This window comes from Epinephelus fuscoguttatus, linkage group LG12 (assembly GCF_011397635.1).
Source record: "Epinephelus fuscoguttatus linkage group LG12, E.fuscoguttatus.final_Chr_v1".
Taxonomy (NCBI): Eukaryota; Metazoa; Chordata; class Actinopteri; order Perciformes; family Serranidae; genus Epinephelus; species Epinephelus fuscoguttatus.
The window spans coordinates 29477419-29499995 of record NC_064763.1 but is presented as its reverse complement, the minus strand read 5'-3'; the positions used below and the strand labels follow the sequence as shown (position 1 = coordinate 29499995).

At 41.4% G+C, this 22577-nt stretch overlaps 1 protein-coding gene across 18 annotated transcripts in view; it reads left to right on the top strand.

Annotated features, from left to right (window-relative positions):
* Positions 1-22577, top strand: part of nbeaa (neurobeachin a) — a 117929-nt gene that overhangs the window by 14265 nt on the left and 81087 nt on the right. For all 18 annotated transcript variants that reach the window (XM_049591211.1, XM_049591203.1, XM_049591214.1 and 15 more), the window contains exon 2: positions 20969-21200. In XM_049591211.1, coding sequence (XP_049447168.1) covers positions 20969-21200 — 232 coding nt within the window. The remainder of the gene's footprint in view (positions 1-20968; positions 21201-22577) is intronic.

The window sequence follows — 22577 nt, the reverse complement described above, 5'->3', positions numbered from 1 at the left end:
TGCGCTTACTGCTTGTATGTTAAGTGCTTGTTGCAGAATATAAAGCCATTGTAATAATTTGTTTATTTGGAAATGTAATAGTGTTTAAATGGCATAGATTGGAGCTGGAGTTGGTTTATGTTATTGGCCCCAACCGAAAGGAAGCTGCATTGGACCATTTAACTTTGATGACTTCATTAGTTCTGTTAGGGAATGGAAATCAAACATCAGTAATCTACATTTCAGTCACTCATCCACTTTATGAATTATAGATATTTGTTGCAGATGTGAAGCATGTCCAACTTGACTTAATCTCATCATCCAGTCGCAGCTAAGTTGTTCTTAGCTTACTCATATCTATTAGTTACCCATTAGTATCCATGAAAATATCCTCCAGGATGATGGCACTGTTTGTAAATTATTCCATCGTAATGGAAGCCACGAGATAAAGTATTAATGCATTAGATCCCCCAAGGGCATGCAAATAAGGCAAACTTCCCCATGTAAAAACAGAAGGAGCTGATGTGAAAAATATGGTTTATGTAAAAAAAAATTCGCATTGGTCAAAATATGCAACGGATCCGAATCTTAGTTGATCACCACAAATGCAAACTTCAGATGGTTCCCTTTCAAGGTTTTTACTCCCAAAGCACAAGCTTCTGACAAGTGCTACGCTGTTACTGCTGTGTCTGCTGTGTCTGCTGTACTTCAAACAACACGAGCTTCAAACAGCATGTCTTCGCCACTGTCCACTGTGGAGGACAAGTCTGAAGTAGAGCTGATGCACTGACAGGCCGGTAGCACAGAAACACCTCGACAGAGAAGTTGGTGCTGATTCTTTGCACCGCATTATCCAATAAAAACAGTTTTGATCTAAATGTTTAAAATAATAACGTGGAGAGACAAGCTTGGCTTCACAGTAAATCTCTGTGTGTTTCTTCTGCTCAGAGTGGGGTTGTCTAACTTGACTCGTGATTATCGTGTGTGTACAGTATGTGTGTGGTCTCTTTGCACAATAACTTACAGTACATCATGCTCCACTGACCTCCCCAGCCCTACTTTGTAAGTGTGTGCATGTGCATGTGTCATTCCCTACTCTGTCTTATGATGATGGATTACTGAGACTCATTGGAGCTGCTTGCTGCCTCTCTTATCCTCCATCAGCTGTGGCTCAGTGGAACAGTACTCTCCATTGTTTCAGCGGATGGTGAACACGCATGCACAATTGTGTGTGAGTGTGTGTGTGTGAGTACTTAGACACACGCATGCTCACATCCTATCTGCTGCAGCGCATACACTCAACTAAACCAAACAAACAGATTAGTGATCCTGAATTGCCACCAGCCTGGCCTGAGTCGGGTCTGCGGGGCTTATCTGCTGACCTTTGAACTTAGCATCAGCTAGTCTACACCTGCCTCATCTCACAGGCAGACGCGCACCCACACAAACACGTGCACACATGGCAGTTTTTATTCATGAATGATTATGAAACACTGTTGTCACACATGAAACATTTCTTTTGTCATTCAGTAGACCAAAACATTTTTTAACTTTATTTAAATTTGAGTGTCAGTCACATGAAACACAGTTAAACAGTCCTTGACAGAGGGCTTGTCTGTCTTTTTAGTACAGGTACTGGTACAGGTGGTTTGATACCACTACCCAATGAAACCAATTTTGGGACTTTACTTTCTCTGTGAGAGTAAAAATGTAATGTTTGAACAAGCTGCAGGGGTGATGAAGTAGACTAAAAAAGGATTCTGCTCCTCCGCTCTCTTTTCTAATCACACATAGAGCTAATCTTCCGTCTCTGTCTGCTTGTGTGTGTTTGTGTGTGTGCGTTCTGCTCGTCTAGCAGTGATACTAGGCTATAACTAAAATAATATATAAAATAAAATAAACCAAATGCCATCACTGCGGCGCCGATCTGCCGTGATAGTTTTGGATTGCTTGGAAGCTGACAAAGCAGCTGTGGGACTCCGTGGACGGCTTCCTGGCTTCAGGGCACTTCCACTTCCTGTCTGAAGTTGAACCCAGTGGCTCTACAGATTGCTGGCCTCGGAGATCTGTGGCTGGCTTCCAGGCTTTAGGGTCGTCCTGGCAGTGCTGCCTTTTGTCTAAACCTGGCGTTCTCATCCAAATGCACTTTCAGGTACTGAAATTTGGCACTGATTGATTAAATGTGAATCGGTACTTGGTAGTACAGATAATTTGGTCAGTACCCTTAAAAGTAAAGAGTCCGGAACCTTACCCTTGTAATTCCACATCCTAGCATTTAGACAGTCAAGTAAGACATAACTGGAGTCCATCTTTTTAGAAAAACGTCTTCACTTCCAGTTTTGTTATCATATATTCCATTGTGTAGACTTGTTTCAGTCCATTGAGTTTGCATAGTATGTATCTTTTGACTTTGCACATAACATTTTTAGGTGGTTCTCCAAGTAAAAAACAGCACAGGATCTTAAGGGACGTCAATTTTCATTATTTTTGCAATCTCCTCTTTTATATCTTGCCAAAATCCCTGCAGTACCGGACAATCCCAGAAGATATGGGAGTGATTTCAAGTCAGCCCACACTTCCTCCAGCATACAGCTTATACTGAACCTTTTTAAAACTTTGAAACTATCAGTGGAGTCCTAAAAACCCAAATTTCTATCTTCCAAACAAACCCTCTCCACAGATGACTGTTAGTACCTCTGTGGCTACTCATACAAATACACTCCTAACTCCTGTGTCTCAATAATCAGCAGACCAAATTTGGATTTTAACACACGCTTGAAACACATTTAATCCCTTGTAGGTGCACAGTGAGAATGAGGAGCTCATAGTGACTTGTAACTCTCAGTTACACTCTCGTGTCTCTATTTTCATCTGTGATAAGCCCAGTGAGGTGTAAGCGACATGCAGGATGCCCTGCAGGACTTCACTTCCTGTCAGCGTCTTTGAAATGAGCACATTTGAGTCGAGTCAGGAGACAAGGTGTGAAGGCCTTGTTAAAGTACCGAATCTCAGCCTTGAGTCCTTCCTTCTTCAGTTCCCGTGACATAACACACAACGATGCCTTGTTACTGCCTGTCTTGAGGAAAAAATGAAAAGAGAAGAAAATTGAGTTGCCTCTTGTCCTCGACAGAATGTGCTTTTTTCCCCAAGTAGAAGAGGGGGGAAAAAAAACCTAAAAGACAACACCTTAGCACGTCCTCCCACATCTTACGTCTCCTTTCTGCTCTCTCTGTGTCTGGTAGAATTCAATAGCGTGTCTCATTTGTTTCATGTTGTCCGTTCAATGGTGCCCTCTCAATCACCATCTCTCCTTGATGCTATTTTCTCCCTGCCTCACAGTTTTTCTCTTTGCTCTTTCTTCTTTTTCTCTGCCCTGACACGTCTCTCTTTCTCTCTTTCATGCTCTCCTCTCCTCTAGACCTCTTTGTCTCCTGGTGAGAGAAGTTGCCTTTGCTCCTTTTCTATTAAACCATAAGTCTTGAGGTCTTAACACATACTTAACAGTTTCTGGTTGTTAAGGCCCAAGCATTTCCAGCACATTTGTTGGGTTGAATTATCAGCTTCAAGTGTTGAATAAACAAAGATCACATCAGTCGTGACCTACGGGGTTTTTTCTTTGTTGACATCCTTTGTAGCAAGTGATGATTCTGGAGTGTTTTCTTTTATAAAATTGTTAGAACTGTGAAAATATTTGCATAGAATAATTTTGACATCCTGCAGATTCTAGTGTTCAACCATAGGGGCTACCTCTGCTATCGCTAAGTGTCCCATGCTTTGTATGTTTATTCTATTTGGTCCTTTTGTCTTCTTTTCTTAGAAAAGACCAACTAACTCTTGATGACACTGAATAAACTGCAAAAAAAAAAAAAAACTAAATTAAAAAGGTTATAGCTTGAATTGGTATTGTGTCGTCTAAAAAAGGATGTAAATTTATTCATGAGAAAGTGCGGTGGATTATTATTTTAGCTGGGAGGCATGATTCTAAGCAATTCTCAAACACTGGTAGTCTCAAACACATACTTTCTGTAACTAAATTTAAATGCTAAACCTTTTTTTTGTTGCATGGAATATACGTGATATTAAAAACAAATCTCCAACACTTCTATGGCTAAAAAAACAATATAAGTAATTGGCTTTTAATGTCAGAAATTCCAATTCCAGATCACCAGCAAAATCTAATCAATTGTTTATTGTCTCACAGCCTGTCTGTCCTTCAAATTTAAAATCTGTTAAGATAATGTTTTAGACATTATGTCGACAAGCAGTCAGACTACGTACAAGGCAAAACCATAACTTTCTATAGGCATAATTCCAAACGTTGAATAAACTAGCTACAGTATTCATATTTTTTGTGTATAATTTTTTATTTGTAGTGTATGTATGTATTTACTCTTCATCCCTCTAAACTGCAATATTTTCTGTCAAACTGCCCAATATGATGGTTATTAAAATCACCATAAACTAGAGAGCATCTTGAGATGTGATCACAGAAGCTGCAACACATATTCGCGACTTAAAATGAATGGGGGTGGGCAAATGGCCCCTTCCCTTCTTCCTACTCCCCTGCCTCTGGTGCCCTTGCTCAGACCATACCCACCTTTTTTTTTTTTTTTAAAGATATTTTTTGGGGCATTTTTGGGGAGTGACATGCAGCAAAGGGCCACAAGCTGGAGTCGAACCTGGGCTGCTGCGGCAACAGCCTTGTACATGGGGCGCCTGCTCTATCTACTAATCCACCGACGCCCCACCACACCCACCTTTAAACTTGACCTTCACTGTGATCCTAACTACACACCTGTAACATTTCATGATTGTATCCTGCACGGTTGTGATGCTATAGTGTCAACAATATCTGTCCGTAGATGTATAAACACCTGGCAAAGTACTCAGCACTGCTTTGTGGTAGCTCCCGCTGCAATAGGCATCTCCAGGACCACATATTGCCGTGATCACACACACACACACACACACACACACACACACACAGTGAAAACAACATCAGCCCTGCTGTCATCGCTGTTAAATATGGGTTATTATGCAGATGTTCAAATGCTGGTGATCATCTACTTTGGTGATTGTGACAGCTATATAAATGTATCTACCCATATCTAACAGTGTGCATAATAAAGTGTGTGTTTGTGTGTGTGTATGTGTGTGTGTGTGTGTGAGAGAGAGAGAGAGAGAGAGAGAGAGAGAGAGAGAGAGAGTTTCCGATGTGGTATTTTGCAAGACAAAAAGGAAAAATGCTTTTCTTTTTGTTTGTTGCCCAATAGCATGTGACAAGGCTTATTGCTAGATCCGTTACTAAGCCTCTTTGGCCAATCAGGTGGCAGACATTTTAAACTGCCGTTGGATGAAGTCAGAGTTGTGATCACTTGGCTGCGATCCTCAGTCCGTGTAGTGTGTATGTGCGTGCGTGTGTTTTTGACCTGGATTTTTTTTTTTTCTTCCCCTGAGAATATCAGCCATGAACAGTGTGGCTCTGTTTTGCTGCGGCGACTACAAACGGTGCCGCTCTCACAGCTTTGGATTTCATGTCAAAGCCATATTTTGCTGTCACAGACTTTAAGTCCTTGAAAATATTGACGGTATTAATACAGCAATTAGCGCAGTTGCAGTTTCAGCTGTTTGTCAATGAATTTTGCAGGCCGAGTGAAGGATTTCTACTGTAGCTTCTCGCCGTAGTGTTATCTGTCAGCAGAGCGAGCAGGAGCTGTCCGTTGTGCTGAACAGAGTCTGCTGTATTTGTCTGTCTGCTCTGTCTATCTGTCATTTCTCCCTGCTTTCCCAAGCAAACATTCACACCATTACTGTTGCTGCACATTTCCTATCTGCCCTGTTTGTGACGTCTGGCCTCAGTTTTTATGCAGCCTCCCTTTCTTCTCTTGATCTCTTCCTCTTCGCTGTTCTCCTCCACTTCTCTGCTCTTTTTAAAGCTCCTTCGCCTCCCACTCCAGTAAACACACTTTTGAAAAATTAGATTTTTTTTTTTTTTTTTTACTGGCTGCTCATATGCTAATGAAATGGTGCCTCATTATTGTTGGATTATTTTGGGAAGATTCTCTGTATCCCTCCACTTCTCTCACTCTTCCTCTATCTCTACTTCTGTCTCTTTTGTGTGTGCTCATGCTGTCATTCATGTGACTCGCTGCCGCCGCCGCTGCTGCTGCTGTGAGCATGCAAGAGTGTGTCGGTGACAAACTGAGCGAGAGTGTATGTGTGAATGACGAAGACCTACAAGACTTTTTGCAATGAATTGTTTAAAAGGCTGTTGCCCTTTGAACGCTGAGTATGTGTGCGTTGTGGCTGAGTTTGTCAAGTGTGCGCGAGTGCTGGTGCACGTTCGTCTGCATGTGTGTGTACAGTATGTTCTAAGCTTGCACTTGACAAGCTTTGAGTCAGATGTTGGAGGCGGGAAAAGGCACACTGAACTGGTCTGCAGAGAACTGGAGACTTTCATAAAGACAGATCACAGCAGGTATTACTGTCTTATCTCGCCTTCTCTCACTCCTCTTTTATCCAGCGCTCCCTCTTTGGTTTCTGGCAGTGTTAATAGAAACTGACAAGCCAATACATGGGAACGCTCAATAGCTTTTGCTTCCCTTTGATGTATGTACAGACTCACATTCATGGTTATTTTTGTGGAAACTGTGCCCAGGGTACAGCTCTTGGCACCGAGAACACAATTCTCTGTGTTTTGAATCTAATGGAACTGCAAAGCGTACAGTTATTTGCAAAATTGGAGGTTGCAGTTGCTTGATTGGAATTTGTCACCTTCCCCGCTCGGCGCCCTTGACAGGATCACACTAGCTGATTGGAAACAAGCCTTCTTTGCCTAAGGACCACAATGTTTATGCATACATGACTTTACCCATGTGCCAAATTAAGCCATGAAATGGTGCAGGCTGAAATAGCCAATTTTTCATTCAGTGCATCATCGCTCATAAATAAACTTATTTTTAGCACATCATCGACATCAGCAATCTGCCATTTTGCCCTACAATCTGCAATTCAAGTCTTATTTAGTCTGTAAACTTTCCTCAAGAGCCTTTTCAAAATTAATGATGAAATTGATTGCCAGCTATGATGATTTCTGATGATTTTGCAAATTCACCGTATTTTTCCTTTGAAGTTTTATTTCATGTATTAATGCAAAACCCAAATATTCATGCATGCTGTAGCATTGGGTTTTCTTTGTGCCAGTTGCTTGTAGTTATTTTCAATTCAGAATGTGGTCCACACTTATGAAGGAAGCAAACAAACAAAATCGTTTGTGGGAATAAAAAGAAAAAAAAAGAATCAAATCCTGATCCAAGAGTATAGCGGATAAGCACTCTAAACCGAACCTTTAGCCCAGCTTATTTTCTCCCATTTTCTCTGTATTGGCTCTGTGATTGGATGGCTTATGTGTGAGAGAGAAGTGAGAGGGATGAGGACAGTGTTGAAGTCAAAGCAGGAAGTGTGGCTGCTGCACAGAGCTGCTGTATTGTATGTGGCTGACGAATCAGCTGGTAATGAGCCGCCATCTGCACACTCCTGCTGCAAGAAGGCAGTGTGTGTGTGTACAAAAATGCAACAACATGCATGTTGTGATGCTTGTGGTGGTTTCTGTCAGCTGTTTGAACCTGGTGGTTTTTGTTATCTGATGGTGGTTAACAAAAGTCTTGTATACACACCAGTGTTGTGCAGAAGGACAATGAAAGAGGTGCATCAGTCTCTGACACGTGGCTTTAAGGGCACCCATGAAATCAAAACAGTTGGGCTGGTCGTCACCTATTCGCCAGTATTTGGCCCAACAATAACAAAAGGATTGTCTTGTAGACTTTTGATGGTATTTTAAAGCTTGTCATTTCCTGAAAAACAATAAAAATGTTGATGACTCATCCTGCACACAGGGGCCAATTCTAATTCTGTGTCCAATGGAACAGATAATAATATAGACACACACCTACCATTGGAATGCATCAGCACTAGCAGGGGGGATAAGCCTGTATCTCTCTTTCACCAGCAGCACTGCTGGCTTCAAATCTCAACTCGAACATGTTTGACTTCGATCCAAAAATGACTTCATCATGGTTGTCTTCTTCTATTTCTTCCCTGTCTGATTCGTCTGTAAAATCTACAGGGTTGGTGGTGGGTAGGGTGTAGGTGTAATGTACATTCAGTGCTATTGGCTCCTGGTAACGCTAGTCAATATCCATGACAAGCCCCTTTCTAGCTTCCTGTTTTTACAGGAAATGGGTTAAAGTAGCATTATGCTAGCAGTTTCATGGGAACTTTAAAGGTGCTGTAATATTTTTCAAAGTTAGAGATTTTTTCTTCTTTTTTTCCCCCAATTAAAACATGTTTCCAACATACGTAATCACTTAATTAGAATACAAGGCCAAGTGTCCAAGAGCGATAGCCATGCTAACGGCTCACATACTGATGTTTAGCAGGTGTTTACCATGTTCACCATCTTAATTTAGCTTGTTAGCATGCTAACATATGCTAATTAACGCTAAACAAAGTACCGCTGAGTGTTGATGGGAATGCTGTTTTGAATGTTAGTGTTGCAGGTATTTGATCATAAACTTAAATGTTTGACAAAGTAAAACTGACATGATGGTGGCACTAGATAAAAAGTCAGGGGGTCACCAAAGTTATTACAATTCATCCTCAGGAGATGATGAATGGCTGTTACAAATCACAAGGAAATCTATTTAGTACCTTTCACAACATTAAACTCTGAATAAAGAATGTCAGCCTGTCAGTGGTGCTAGATGAAAAGCCAGGGGATCAGCAATTTCAGTAGGATTCATCCTCTGGGGACAATGAATGGCTGTTCCAGATCTCAAGGCAATCTATTTAGCACCTTTCACAACATTAAACTCTGAATAAAAAATGTCAACCTGTCAGTGGTGCTAGATGAAAAGCCAGGGGCAATGTCTGAAGGATTCAGCCTCTGGGGACAATGAACAGCTATGCCAACTTTCATGGCAGTTAATAAAGTAGTTGTTTAGACATTCTGGACCAAAGTGGTGGACAGAAATTAACGCTGCCTGAGCAATCAATGCTAATAAATGCTAATGCTAATAAACTGTTTGTTACATTATGCATGATCTAGACATGCTGTACAAATGCAGCATACCACTCATTGCAGTTATGGTTGACTTCCTGCAAATCTTAACAGCACAGTTGTTTGTTTAGTGTCAGATTTTGCACAATCAAATCACTTTCATGTCACTGAGGAGACTTTACCGCCGACTGTGTAGTGCGTCTGACTCAAGACATGTTCCTGTGTCACTTTATTTTAATGTTTTAACTCAAAACAGCGAGCTAGTTCACAGAACTGACTGTAATATTGTTTGACAGCATAATGAGATTACACATTCATAAACATTCGAGCAGAGCATTTAGAATTTCCTCTAATGGAATCATTGCACATCCATAATGTAACTTGGCATCCAGTATGAATCCTCCCATAGTGCATTATGCTACTTTCTGTCCTTTTGCAATTTTTATGCTGGTGGAAAGCGTGTGTGGTCTACATCAAACATTCCTTATGAAGTTTTGATATTTAGACATTTTATTATCAGCCCTCACCACACAGACACACACACACACACACACACACACACACACACACACACACACACACACACACACACACACAATCTGCCTTACTTGTGCTGGACTTAGCTGCCCTTATATTCCCAGTGTGGCTTTACGTAATCATTGGTGTATTTTTGCAGTGTCTGATGTGTGTGTTGAAACCTTGTTTTTCTCTTCGTACTTCCTAAAACTGCTCTGCTGTGAGTTCTGCAGCGCACTTGCCTTCTCTCTCTTCCTCCCTCCCTGTAAAGTCTAAGGTAAAAGCCCCTCACTTCGTGCATAACAGCTCTCAGATATTCCATACGCTCACGGCTTATAGCGTTTATTTTGCTGACTCGGCGTGCATGTGTGAATGTTGACTATGATGGTGACGTTGCCGCTCTGCAAAGGGTTTCATAAATGGGGCCTGTGTGTCGTCCCATCTGCCATCTGTGCAGACACTGGTATACAGGCCCATGGGAAATGCAGTCCAGGGGGCTCCCCCCTCCTCCTCACTCTGTGTCTGGAGGCTGCAGTCAGTCAACATGTCAATGTTGATCACAATCACAGAGACAGAAACAGACACATACGCTGCCCTTTTCCACTGCAGCTCCTCATCATCCCCAGCATTTTATTTCCTCTTCTCTGCTGCTTTATCACGGTAACATCCATAGCAGTTTTCCACAGTAACTAACCTAGGGCTGCGACTAATCCTTTTTTGTTATTATCCATTTATCTAATGATTATTTTGGGAGGATTATTTAATTAATCATTTGGTTTCTACAACGTAAAAACATAAAAAACAATAAAAACAACTATCATGAACATAGATAGATTACTGAATGGGCCTACCAGGCACAGGTGCAGGGGCCCAAAGTGTCAGGGCCCCCTCGGCTTGTACTTGGAAAATGCTGCTCAAATTAACACATACCATCCAGAAGAGACTAAAAATGACCACAAAAAGACAAAATAATACCGGAAAAGGAATGCAAAGGAATACAAAGAGATAAAGAACGACCAAAAACACTCAAAATGACAACAGAGAGACACAGAACATAGTCCAAAATTTCATATTTAAATTGTGTAAAGTCGCTCAAATGAACACATACCACCAGGAAGAGACTAAAAATCACCACAAAAAGACAAAATAATACTGTGAAAGGGATGCAAAGGAATAAAAGGACACAAAATGACAACAGAGAGACACAAAACAGCCTAAAGGGGGCACAAAATTACCACAGAGATAAAACCACAAAAAGACGAGTTCAACTACAAAGAGCAAACAACAACAACAAAAGAAGCAATACCACCACAAAGTCTATGTTTCATGTTCCTATGTGGGAGAGGTGGTGGGGCCTTTTGCATGTCTGTACCCGGGGGTCCATTGTCTCATAATCCACCCATGATCGTGAATTCCCGGAGCCTAATAAGATGTCTTCAGATTGCATGTTTTGTCCAACGAAAACCCAAATATATTCAGTTAACAATGATAGAAAACAAAGAAAAGCTCAAATCGGCACATAAGAAAATTTGTAAAGCCCAAAATTTCATATTTAAAATGTATAATGTCGCTCAAATCACCCCATACCTTCCAGAAAGAGACTAAAAATCATCACGAAAAGACAAAATAATACTGTGAAGGGGATGCAAAGGAATTAAAGGACACAACTTGACTATAGAGAGACACAAAACAACAAAATTACAACAAGATAAAAAGATGAATACGACTACAAAGAGATGCAAACAACAACAAAAGAAGCAATACCACCACAAAGTCTACGTATCTTGCTTAGATGTAGGAGATGTGGTGGAGCCTTTCCTCATATCTGTACCCAGTGGTCCATTTTCTCATAATCCACCCATGATGGTGAAATCTCAGAGCTCAGTATGCTGTCTTCAGATTGCTTGTTTTGTCCAACCAAAATCCCAAAATATTCAATTAACAATGATATAAAACCAAGAATAGCTCTGCCCAAAATTACATATTCAAAATGCTTGCTTTTGCGACCACCACTCCAAAATCCAAAGACATTCAGATTTGTATCATGAAACGCAATGAAAAGTGGTAAATCCTCATTTTTAAGGAGCTGTACCCATGCAGCAAATGTTTGGCAGTTTTGCATGACAAATGACCTAAATCATTATTTGATTATTTTCTGTGTGCTAGACTGATCCCACATAGATCCTCAACCTAAAGCCTTGGAAAACCAAGATTAGGAGAAGTTTATCCTGAATATGAATCTGAGCCAGTGAATTAACCGCTGCTCTTATCAATGCTGTTTACCAAAAATGAGGTCATGCAGAAAGCAGAATGTGGATTATTGAGTGTTTAGTGGCCAGTTTAGCCCCAGTGTAATCCATATCTTTTAGAGATTTGCTATGGTCATCATCGGAGCACTAAACCCTCCACTGCACATTGTAAGGCTCTGGGCAATAAAATCGCTCTGCCACCCTGATAAGAAAGCACAATAGCATTCAGCCGCCGTCTCGCCCTCATTGTCTTTTTCGCTCCATCTCTCTTGCTCGCTCTCTCAAACACACACACTTTCTCACCAGTGTTTTCTCTTCTGTCCAGTCTGCTTCCTCCTGCACTTCACACCATTCATTCTCTTGTTTGTTTTTCCTCCCTTTTCACCTCCCTCTCTTGTTCCCTGTTTTTTTCCTCACTCTCCTTCAATTTTGCTCTCCTGCGCTCCGTCGAGCCCTCTTGGCGAAGCGTTAAGTGTATAATCTGTGATCTCATGTCTAGATGGGCCTCTCGTCTCCTCACTCGCTCAGCACACAAAGGGACTGAATGGCCGCGGCTCACTCGGGGGACACAAATGAGTAATGAGCCACACACACACACACACACACACACACACACACACACACACACAGCAAACAAACACACACACACACATGCCCGCACCTCTCCAGCTCACTCTCAGGGGCTTTGAAGTTGCATATTGATGATGCCAGCTCCAAAGGCTCAATTGAATGTGCAGAGGCAGAGGAGGTGGCCATTGACCGTCCACTCGCCTCTCTGACCTGTCATCTCTGACAGCAGTAATGAGCAACAGGTGCCTCTTTTTGCCAGGTTTGGCCTTGAGAGTCATCCAATATTCAACAGACAGTCGTAGTAATCAGCCAGCGTAATGGCTCGTTTGATGTGCCATCACAGCACTACATAATGGGCTGTGGCTGGTCTGTGAGAGATCGTTTTCAATTAAATGATGATAATTTTAATTAATGGAGCACCTTTCTGAATACAAGCGAGAAAGTGGTGTTTAAAGTATAAAACTAATGAGGTTAAACCCAGCAGGATGAATGAAGGACAACAGAAACAAACACACCCACAAACAAACAGGTGGATCATTTTGATGTCTGCAAGCTCATACACTGTAGAAAACCAATGATAAAACACAATGGGAAAATATTTGTTTCAGCATAGGTCTGTCAAAAATTAATCATATTGAAAATAACCAATGTTTCAGTGTAACATTTTGATGTGTCACAGCAGGAAAAGCACAGTCGTAAAAAATAAAATGAAGGAAGGCTGGATTCTGTTTAGCTGCTTCAGGCCGCGTCCAAACATACACGGGTAATTTTTTAAACCGATTTTTTCTTTTTTAACTCTATTAAAAACTCCTTCCAAGATGAAGATGTTCAGAAACTCCATCTTCAGTGTTGACACATAGACAGGGAATACAGATGTGCGGCAACATGGCCGACATAATGCTAGTTCTTACCTTGCTAACAGGATTTCTGACATGTTTACACCAGGGTTTATGCTAGGCTGTTTCTCTACATTTAAACGGCAGTGAAACACTTGGAAGTAAATAACTTGAAAATGAGCAAAATGAAGAAGCGGTCTGTTGAACAGAATGACCATTCACAGAGTTAGTCGCAAAAGCAAAGGAGGCAACGGAGGAAAAGGACTCAGTGGCCACGTGTCACCGCCACCCTGATATGTCAGTTGTCGAGCAGCCGCATGTCAGCAGTCACCAGCGCATTTTAATTGCATATAAAGACCTCTCTCTGTCTGCTTACATGCGTCTGTGTGTATCTGCTCGTCTCTCTTGCTCACTGTGTAGACACTGACAAATATGTGGATTCACAGGCTGCGTATTTTATCATTCATCATAATCAGATCATTTTTATCATATCTAATACAGCCTTTATAGTGCTCATAATATATTATCATTGTGTTTTCTTGACGGTTTTGCTTGCGGCTTGTGGAAGAAGTAGATTAGAAGCCAAAGCTATCACTGCAGATCTCGAGCTGGCTGCAGAGCTCAGGGCCGCGGCGCTTTCAGTGTGATCAGCCCCACTGCTCAACATTAGCGTTGGTAATTTATATCTGAAAATCTGATCTGCATAATATTAAGTGTATATTTAAAATCGTTGGCAACATAGCTGACAGTTCACACAATATTATGCTATTTAATATGCTATTTATTTATTGATTTCCAATTGGATATCTTGAAGGCTGATATTTACTTATGCCTGATAACTACACCAGATACCAACCAAAAGCTGGCATATGCCAGCTAACGTAAACTCTGGTTTACACATTAATGTACAGTTACTCTTCCAGTGAGGAACAGAGGTTTCAGAAAGGGCTATGATCTGCCATCGCAGCCAGGTGGCCTTCAGATGATAGTCCTTTTTTCAGGCTTCTGATTGGCTAACATCTTCTTTTCTTTATGTGATTGGGTCATATCGCCACCTGTTGGTTTGGCATGCTCTTGACAGTGTTTACTGTTTTTGTGTTTTCATTTGGACATAGATTTTTTTTTTAAGTGTGTTTACATGGACAGGATTTAGAAAAAAAACAGAGAAAAAACAAAATCCTGTTTTCAAAAATAGACCTGTACATGTGAACTGGGACTAAGTTTGCATGTCCTGGTATTGTGCATGCAGGCTCAATATTACGTCAAGGCGTACTGGTACTCCTGAAGGGTTGTTAATGTTTTGAGTAACATTTGTGCTTTTCCAACTCAAAATGTCTGTATTGAACAGCATTTTTGCACATTTTTTTGCACAATTTTTTAATGTTTTCTTTTCTGATTTGTAAAAATATAAAGTCTCCATGGCTATATAATATATTGCTCTTCTTTAACATTCCCAGTCAATTACTGTGCTCTACTAGCCAAACATTATAACAGACACTGTCCTCACTAGAAAGTTTACTTTTTTTTGACAAGCGACCTCTTGTGGTCTTACAAATAATCACCATCCTTTCAGTTTCCATTCACTCTCGATGCGCTCATAACGTCATTTTTGGCCAAAGACGCTGTAAAACCCCCACTGTACACTACCTGCTCAGCACCAAATGGCAGACAGACAAAGTCAGCAACTACATGGGGACCACAGTGGAGCATTCAGCATCTAAAGAGCCAGATTTTTCCCACAGGACTCAGTAGAGACCACATACCGAGCTACAAGATGATAAATATTTGACTTACATTCTCTAGTTGGCTACAAACTCGACTCCAAATGAATGATGGTGTTTTCTGATGTCTGCCAAGTTTGCCAGGTCAACTTAAAAGGTGATGATATGTTCACAGCTTTTTTTCGCTGCCCCCAAGTGGCCAAAATAAATCAATTATTGCAGGTTTCTAAAATGCTCATTTTTGAAGGAAATGAAAAAATGTCTTATTTTGATGTTTAGGCATGAAAACCTGTTACCATTAGCAACAGCAAACACTTTGACTTGCCCCAGGTGTTATTATAACAATGGCTCCGTTCTATTCCGGTAAGCCATGATGGTGAAACAGTGAGCCAGCATTCACAACAACCGTAGCCTAAAACCGAGGCAGCTAAATGAAATTCAGCCACCGTTAATGAATTAATAACTTTTTAAACACCTGCGCTTTTCCCACCGTGACATGTCAGAACCTCTTCAGTGTAAAAGGCCCGTTGCCGTTGGAGCAACCGAGGACTGTGTCTGAGCAGTGAGGCTGGTGAGAAAGGGTCAGATGGACAGAGGGAGTGTTTGTTTAACCAACCTCTTATGAGAGCTGGTTTTGGCTGGTCGAGGTGCCTGCTCATATAAGCTCTTTGTGGTGTGAAGACGGTCCTGGCACTGACCCCCCCACACTCTCCTCAAACCTCCCACCTCCTCGACATGGCCAGAGTGATGCCAAGTCGAGTGCCAGCTTCCTTCAGGGTCTGAGAGAGCAGCACTGCAAAGCTTGTCGGGCCAGAATTAGAAATCACAGTGCAGGAAGGTAACACACGTGCAGGTACAGAACTGATGACTGAACTGAATACGTTTAACTTTAATAATAATTGCAATTGAGTGAATAAAGTGAGAAAGAGTGGTGTCTGGCAGACAGACATACTTTCATAATACTCCACAATACGAGTAGATTAGTCATCAGTGATAAATCCAGTGGAAGATATTCTTACATTTCAGACTGTTACTGAAAGTGTTTCAAGGTCAATCATGACACACTCAGTACTGAAGCAAGAAATAAAGTTTTCTCTCTCTCTTCATAACACAAGGAGAATAATATATTTCAATATTACGCAGCTTTGAATGTTTTGTTTATTTTTATTATTATTATTGTGAGCACGGTGTGTAAATTCTATATACAGCAGGTATGTAACATGCAGACACATTCATATGCATTGGCACAGACACATTCAAGCCTCGAGTCTGTACCTGTCAAATGTTCCTAAATCCTAGTGGAACATCGACCGTGGGAAAGAGGTTGTCACTTCCTTAGCAACTGCTTGACGACTGGTGCTTTGACTCACCCGCTCATTTCCTTGTTTTTTTTTTTTTTTTTTTTTTTTTTTGTGAATGGAACATACAGACATGAGCAGCAATCATTGTCATAGTGCTGCCAAAGCAAACGTCTTCGACTAGTTGCCAAGAAGACAGTGAGGTCAGTGCTGACATCGCCTCAGAGGAGAGAGGGGGTGGCACTGCCAAGCCCCTCTATCCTAAGGCGAGTGGCATAATGTGGGTGTCTGTTTATGGGTACACGTCAGGGTAGCAAAGGCCTCTTGTGCGTGCTCATTGATGTGATTACTCGTCCCTTAGTGTGAACCTTTCCCAGTAGGCTTCTGACGCACAGACGAGGGGCGGGAGCTGACATTGTGGACAAACAGGGTCGGGTGAAGGAAGAGATCGAAGGTTACGAGTGTTAATGCAAAACAAGCATGTTCACTCATAAAACTAATTAGCAGTCTTTTGTCCGTGTGCATAGTGGCGACGATGATGGCGCTTGAGTGCGCTCAAGTGTGCTCAAGCTGCTCGTGATCAACCTTGTTGCCATCTCGTCAGCATGTTTATTTATACATCAATTAAAAGCCCCACTCGAGCGAATAATCGGTGCGGAAATGCTCAAGCATCTATCATTTTTATTGAAGCCACATGAAGTGGGAGAACATATATTTAATGTGAGCGTTTCTATATTGAAGAATATTTTCTCCCACACCCTCTCTGTGTCCAACTGTCCTTTAAGTGACCTGATGTTCTTGGTCCAGGAGGCTCTTGGCAGTGTCACCCAGGCTTTAGTTGCCTTTCCAGATGTTGCTTCTGGTGGAGGAGAGATAATAATTATCTGGACACTTCTTTCTTTTCCTCCCCCCGTCTCTCCTGCGCTTGTCGCCCCCCTTTTCCTCTGTATTGTTGGTCACGAGACCCAATTTGTTGCTGTCGTTTGCATCACCCCTCTCATCTTACTGTGTTCTGTACACGCGTGGTAAGCGTGAGCATAGAGAGATTATACTTGTGCTGTACATGTGTAGGTACGCCCAGGGGATGTGTGTTTCCGTGTTGAAGTTGTTGCGTATCTGCGAGCAAGTTTCTACAAAGACTATCCTAGCTGTCTCCCCTTAAGCCTCCGTTGCATGGTGTATCGAGCACCTTCAGACTGGCAGGTTATATAGATGTTGTAGGATGCAGTAGTCCCCAGCGTGCTCTATAATTGGGAACCTCAGAGGAGAGGGGAAAATTCGATGTGGGATGAATTAATTCTTCCCCCTTTTATTCCATGCCTTGTTCAGAGGTCCTCTCTAATCTGTGCTAGTGCGTTGGCAGAGTGCACTGGATCAATTCACTTCTCTGAGAGAGAGAAAGAGGGAAGCGAAAGGGACAGAATGAGAGTGAGAAACGTGAGCCAGTTGGTCTGTCCAAAGAGACGGGAGGGATCAGGAGCAGGTAGAAGAATATGGAGATTTTACACTTGAGTGGAAGAAGTCTAAAACCTGATTAATCACAAGGTGACATTAATGAAACTTTACGTAAGAAAAGGGCCGCAGCTTACAAGGCCTAACCCTCAAAGATCTCACTGGGACTGAGACCAAGTCTGTCGATTGGCCAACATGTAATGAATGCTGGTGTCGCTAATGATTGCTGCGTTTCATTTGATGCCAGTATTATATATGGCCCAATGGAAGAAGCTTCCTTTGCCCCCTTTTCTTTGTTTTCTTGCAAGGTACTCCAGCATACATCAGGGTTTGGGTATTATTTCAGTTCAATCCAACATCTGCAAGACATGGGTTTGGTGATATGACAATATATACTGTGCAACGGTACAGTTGTACATGGGTAGAGATTTAGCAAGACCATTTCTCCCGTGGGAGCTATTCGGGGCAGGCTATGGAGCACATTAGGGCTGTATTCTTGCATGATCTTGGGATCTTGTTTATCGAGCGACCGTCTTACAAACAAATGTGATTTGGGCAGACATGGAGAAGGAGAATAAAGGTGTAAATACAGAAACCTGAAATACTTCAAATTATTGTTGTCAGCCGTTGTGAGTCATGGATTCCAAAATCTACCAGCCACATAATAGATTAATATTATGATTTTTGGCTGATAAATGAAGCCACTTGCATATTTTACGAGCATTTGGCTGGTGGCTCGTGCTAATTTCCAACCCTGGTCAGGAACCTTAAAGCTTCCATTTTGAGAAAATGTTAGTTTTACTGTTGTGAGTCTTTAGTTTTCAACTCAAGTGTTGTCCCATATGAGGTGGCTGTTTTTTTATTTCTATTTTGTCATTTGTATGGTAGTTACAAGAAGAAAATATTCAAATGTGATGAAGTTCAGTATGTTTTTTTTTAAAGGAGCAGTGTGCAATATTTACGGGGATTTAGTGACATCTAGTGGTGAGGATTGCAGATTGCAGCTAGCTCAAATTTCTCCTGGTTGTAATTCCTTCAGTGTTCATCATTCAAGAGGTTTTAACCGGGAGCTGAATTATTCTCAGAGGTCTCTTCCTCTCCAAAACAGACCCGGTGATTACAATGGGTAAAAACACTGAATGAAGCAGTTTTGCATTTTTCCTGTACTGTCCTGCTCGTCGGAAACGGGCTGCAAACCTCAGCACCTGCTAATGTGAACTCACCTTTCTTCTCTGATAACTTAATGTGGGTTCTCTTCTAAACCAGACATTCGGGAGGTTTTTAGGGGACAAATTTTCCTCTCCAAAACAAACAGACCTGCTCATTTAAAGCAGTAAAAACACTGAATAAAGCAGTTTCGCGTTAAAAGGATCAGTGTTCTTTTGAAGCTGCTCATCGTAGAGGGGCAGCTAACTACGGTGACCGATGTGAAAAAGGCAAATGGCTCTGTTTTGAGCCAGTCTTTGTTTTTGCTGTTCTGGGCTCTTGTAGAAACATGGCATTGCAACATGGCAGACTCTATGGACGAAGATCTGCTCCCTTTGTAGAGATAATAAACAGCTCATTCTAATGTAATGAAAACACAGTGATTCTTATTTTCAGGTGATTATACACTAAAGAGAACATGTTATATTCGATTTATGCCGGTATATCCCCCTTAATCCTTCTCGCTGAACCTTTAAACCATTTTTTAATTGATTTAACAGAACAATTACTGTATTGTAATACGCAGTATTGCCCTATATACAATGAGATGCAAGACCGTAGACAGGCTTCCATCCTAATGTAGCACACATTTTTACAACATTTTTAAATAATCTGCAAAAAATAGGAACAAATGTATATTTCTTTTTTTTTTTGCCCTAATCTTACCTACATGGGGCAAAAACACTACTTACTGAGCTAAAGGCCATCCCACGAATGTAGATTTCCATCCACTAATGTTCTGTGAGTTGAGCACATCGAGATAAACAGCTGATGGTGCTAATTCTCCAATTGGAGAATTAGCACCATGAAGAGATGGCTCAGTTGTTGATGCTGGAGCTAGCAGTGTGTTTCACTTTTGTGCAACAAATTAGGGGAAGAAAATCATTAGGATACAATTAACTTAGAGTGCACAGAGACAAATAATATTAAATTTATTCCTGGTTAGAATATTTTTTCGTTTGAAGGTTTTTTGACCAGGTACAAATTGACCCTGGCCCTGTGATTCACTGAACACAGCACTACTCATTCTCTTCAGACAGCAGGGGACTACTCTCTCTTTTACATCTCATTGTGAAACTCACCGACTGTACTTGACTTATCTATTATTTTAATTCTCTCCACCTGTGCAAAGACCATAGTCACAGTCCGGTTCAGCGTCTTCATTCCTGCTCGCAATCTCTCGTCTGGTTGCCTCTCAAAACCTATTGCAAGTTTCTGTTTCATCTGATTTAATAACCTCAATGGTGTTCTCTTAGCTTGTTGGTTGCCATGGCTACTATTTCCTGGATAGTGTAGTATGCTGAGGATGAACTGCGTGGGTATGCTTGCGTTCATGTGGTACACAAGTGTGCAATTGTGTGCGCGTGTGTGTGTGTGTGTGTGTATGTGAGGCACAGTGATATGAAGGCTGTACTTTCACATGTAATTACAGTGCACCACCAGCCATTAAAAGACAGGACATTCACACTCGATTTTTAAAAGTATGATGTCCTCTGACTAATGCTATCTGAGAGGACAGAGACTGAAATGTGTGTTCATCAGTGTCTGTGTGTGTATGTGTGTGTACTTGCGTGGTTATGTGTGTATCCGCGGCAACAGAGGGGGCCATTTTTATGCCTGCTGTATTTTGAGAGTGATTGTAGTTCACAGTGGAGAGTGCTGCGCTCCTCCTCACATTAGAGGGAGAGAGCAGAAGAGGAGATGTTGTGAGTGTGTGTGTGCGTGTGTGCGTGTGTACGTGTGAGTGCGCACAGATGAAGGACATTTATTTGTTGCAGTATGTGCGGCCCCCGGCAGAAGAAATGCTTTGCTAACCACAATCAGCATCCATCAGACGCCAGGCTTACCTCTCCTACAGACAAAAGGTTAAATGCTTCACTAAATCATTCTCTCTTTTTGTTCCCTCTCTCCTCCCACTTGCTTCATCACCTTCCCCCTTCTTCCTCCTTCCCTCCATCCTAACACTTCCACCATTCACCTTCCTTCACATTGGTTCCCTGCCATTTCCTCCATCCCAAACCATGTCTCTCCTCCCCTTCCTGTCCTCTTCCCCTTTCCTTCCTCTCCCTCACCTTCGCTACAGCTGGTGGGCGGTGAGTTTGACCTGGAGATGAACTTTATCATCCAGGAGGCGGAGAGCATCGGCTGCATGGTGGAGTTGTTGTCCCACTGCGAGGTGACATGCCAGGCTGAGATCTGGAGCATGTTTACCGCCATCCTCCGTAAGAGCGTGCGCAACCTGCAGACCAGCACCGAGGTTGGCCTCATCCAGCAGGTGCTGCTCAAGATGAGCACTGTGGACGACATGATTGCAGGTAAAGCAACCGTACATTTAAATGCATAAAGACACAAGAGTTTGCTGGTTTCATGTTTCTTAAACAAGAGAATTTGTTGCTTTTCTTTGTTTTACATGATAATAAAATGAATAGCTTTGGATCATTGGACCGTCGGTCGAATAACACATACCAACTGAAGACATCATGTTGAGCTCTGGGAAGTTATACAGGGCATGTTTCATTATTTTCTGACATTTTATCAACAATCAATCAATTTAAGAAAAGAATGAGAATGATACCCCTTTTGTGTGATGGAAACAAAGGAAATCTCTAAAATATATTTTATATTGCTGTGAAAATATCAACAAATTTGTCCTTTAAACAACTGTATTAATTCAAGTTTCTATCTATCTATCTATCTATCTATCTATCTATCTATCTTAAAAATAATAAGGTGCGTGTCCTAACACATCAATAGTAATTTTACTGCATCCTTTTGTCCCAATGACATCCCAGGGCAGATCTCTGGTATTCCCAAACATGTTTTCTATTGCTCCCAGGAGATGTTCATCTGGAGCTCTGTTTTTCAGCCTGCACAACATTAATTTGTCACAACAGAAAAACACTGGCCACTGCCACTAGTAAATGTCAGCTTTTGCCATAGGTGGAAGGCAGTCAATAAGGCGAATATCGTTACTGTTAGCGGTGTTCAGTCGATTACTGCCTAGGTGTAAGACAAACACACGTTTATAGATAGCTTTGTTGATCTTGATATATCTTAACTTTAACTATAATGCTAATTAAGTAGTCATATAATATTATTTTGTGCAGTACTTTAATACATTATTGGATCAAAAATACTGCTATTATTTGCTTAAATCACTGAAATCACCAGGCGTCTTTTTTGGACAGGCCTTTAATTCCTCTCACACAAAACTGTTGTTCCGCAAAGATCAGGAAATACATTCAAATTGCTTATTTAAAACGGTATTAATATTACTTGTTTGAAAATTACGCAATTATGAATCACTCATTTGATCTTGCTCCAACAGACACAGCATCACAGAGACAGAGAGTTATGGCACTCGAGGATTTTGGCACCCGGCATACCAACACAACACCACGTTATCCTGTTAAAACAATATGAATAACTTTCAGGGTAATCGAGGAATGGACACATAATTTGAGGTAGCTAACAACCCGGTTTTATAGATCTGAAGAACTTCTATAAAGAAATGGACTGTTTGGCAACCAGACCAGGCGTCTAATTGAGACAGGCCTTTGTCTGTCAAAATGTGTAGCCACACCAGGCCAGTAAAAAGGACTGAAGTTTTACAGAATAACTTCAATCACCAATGTTGAAGTCATGACAAGTGGGCCTTAAGTGCAAAATTATTACATGTAAAGTAAAGAAAG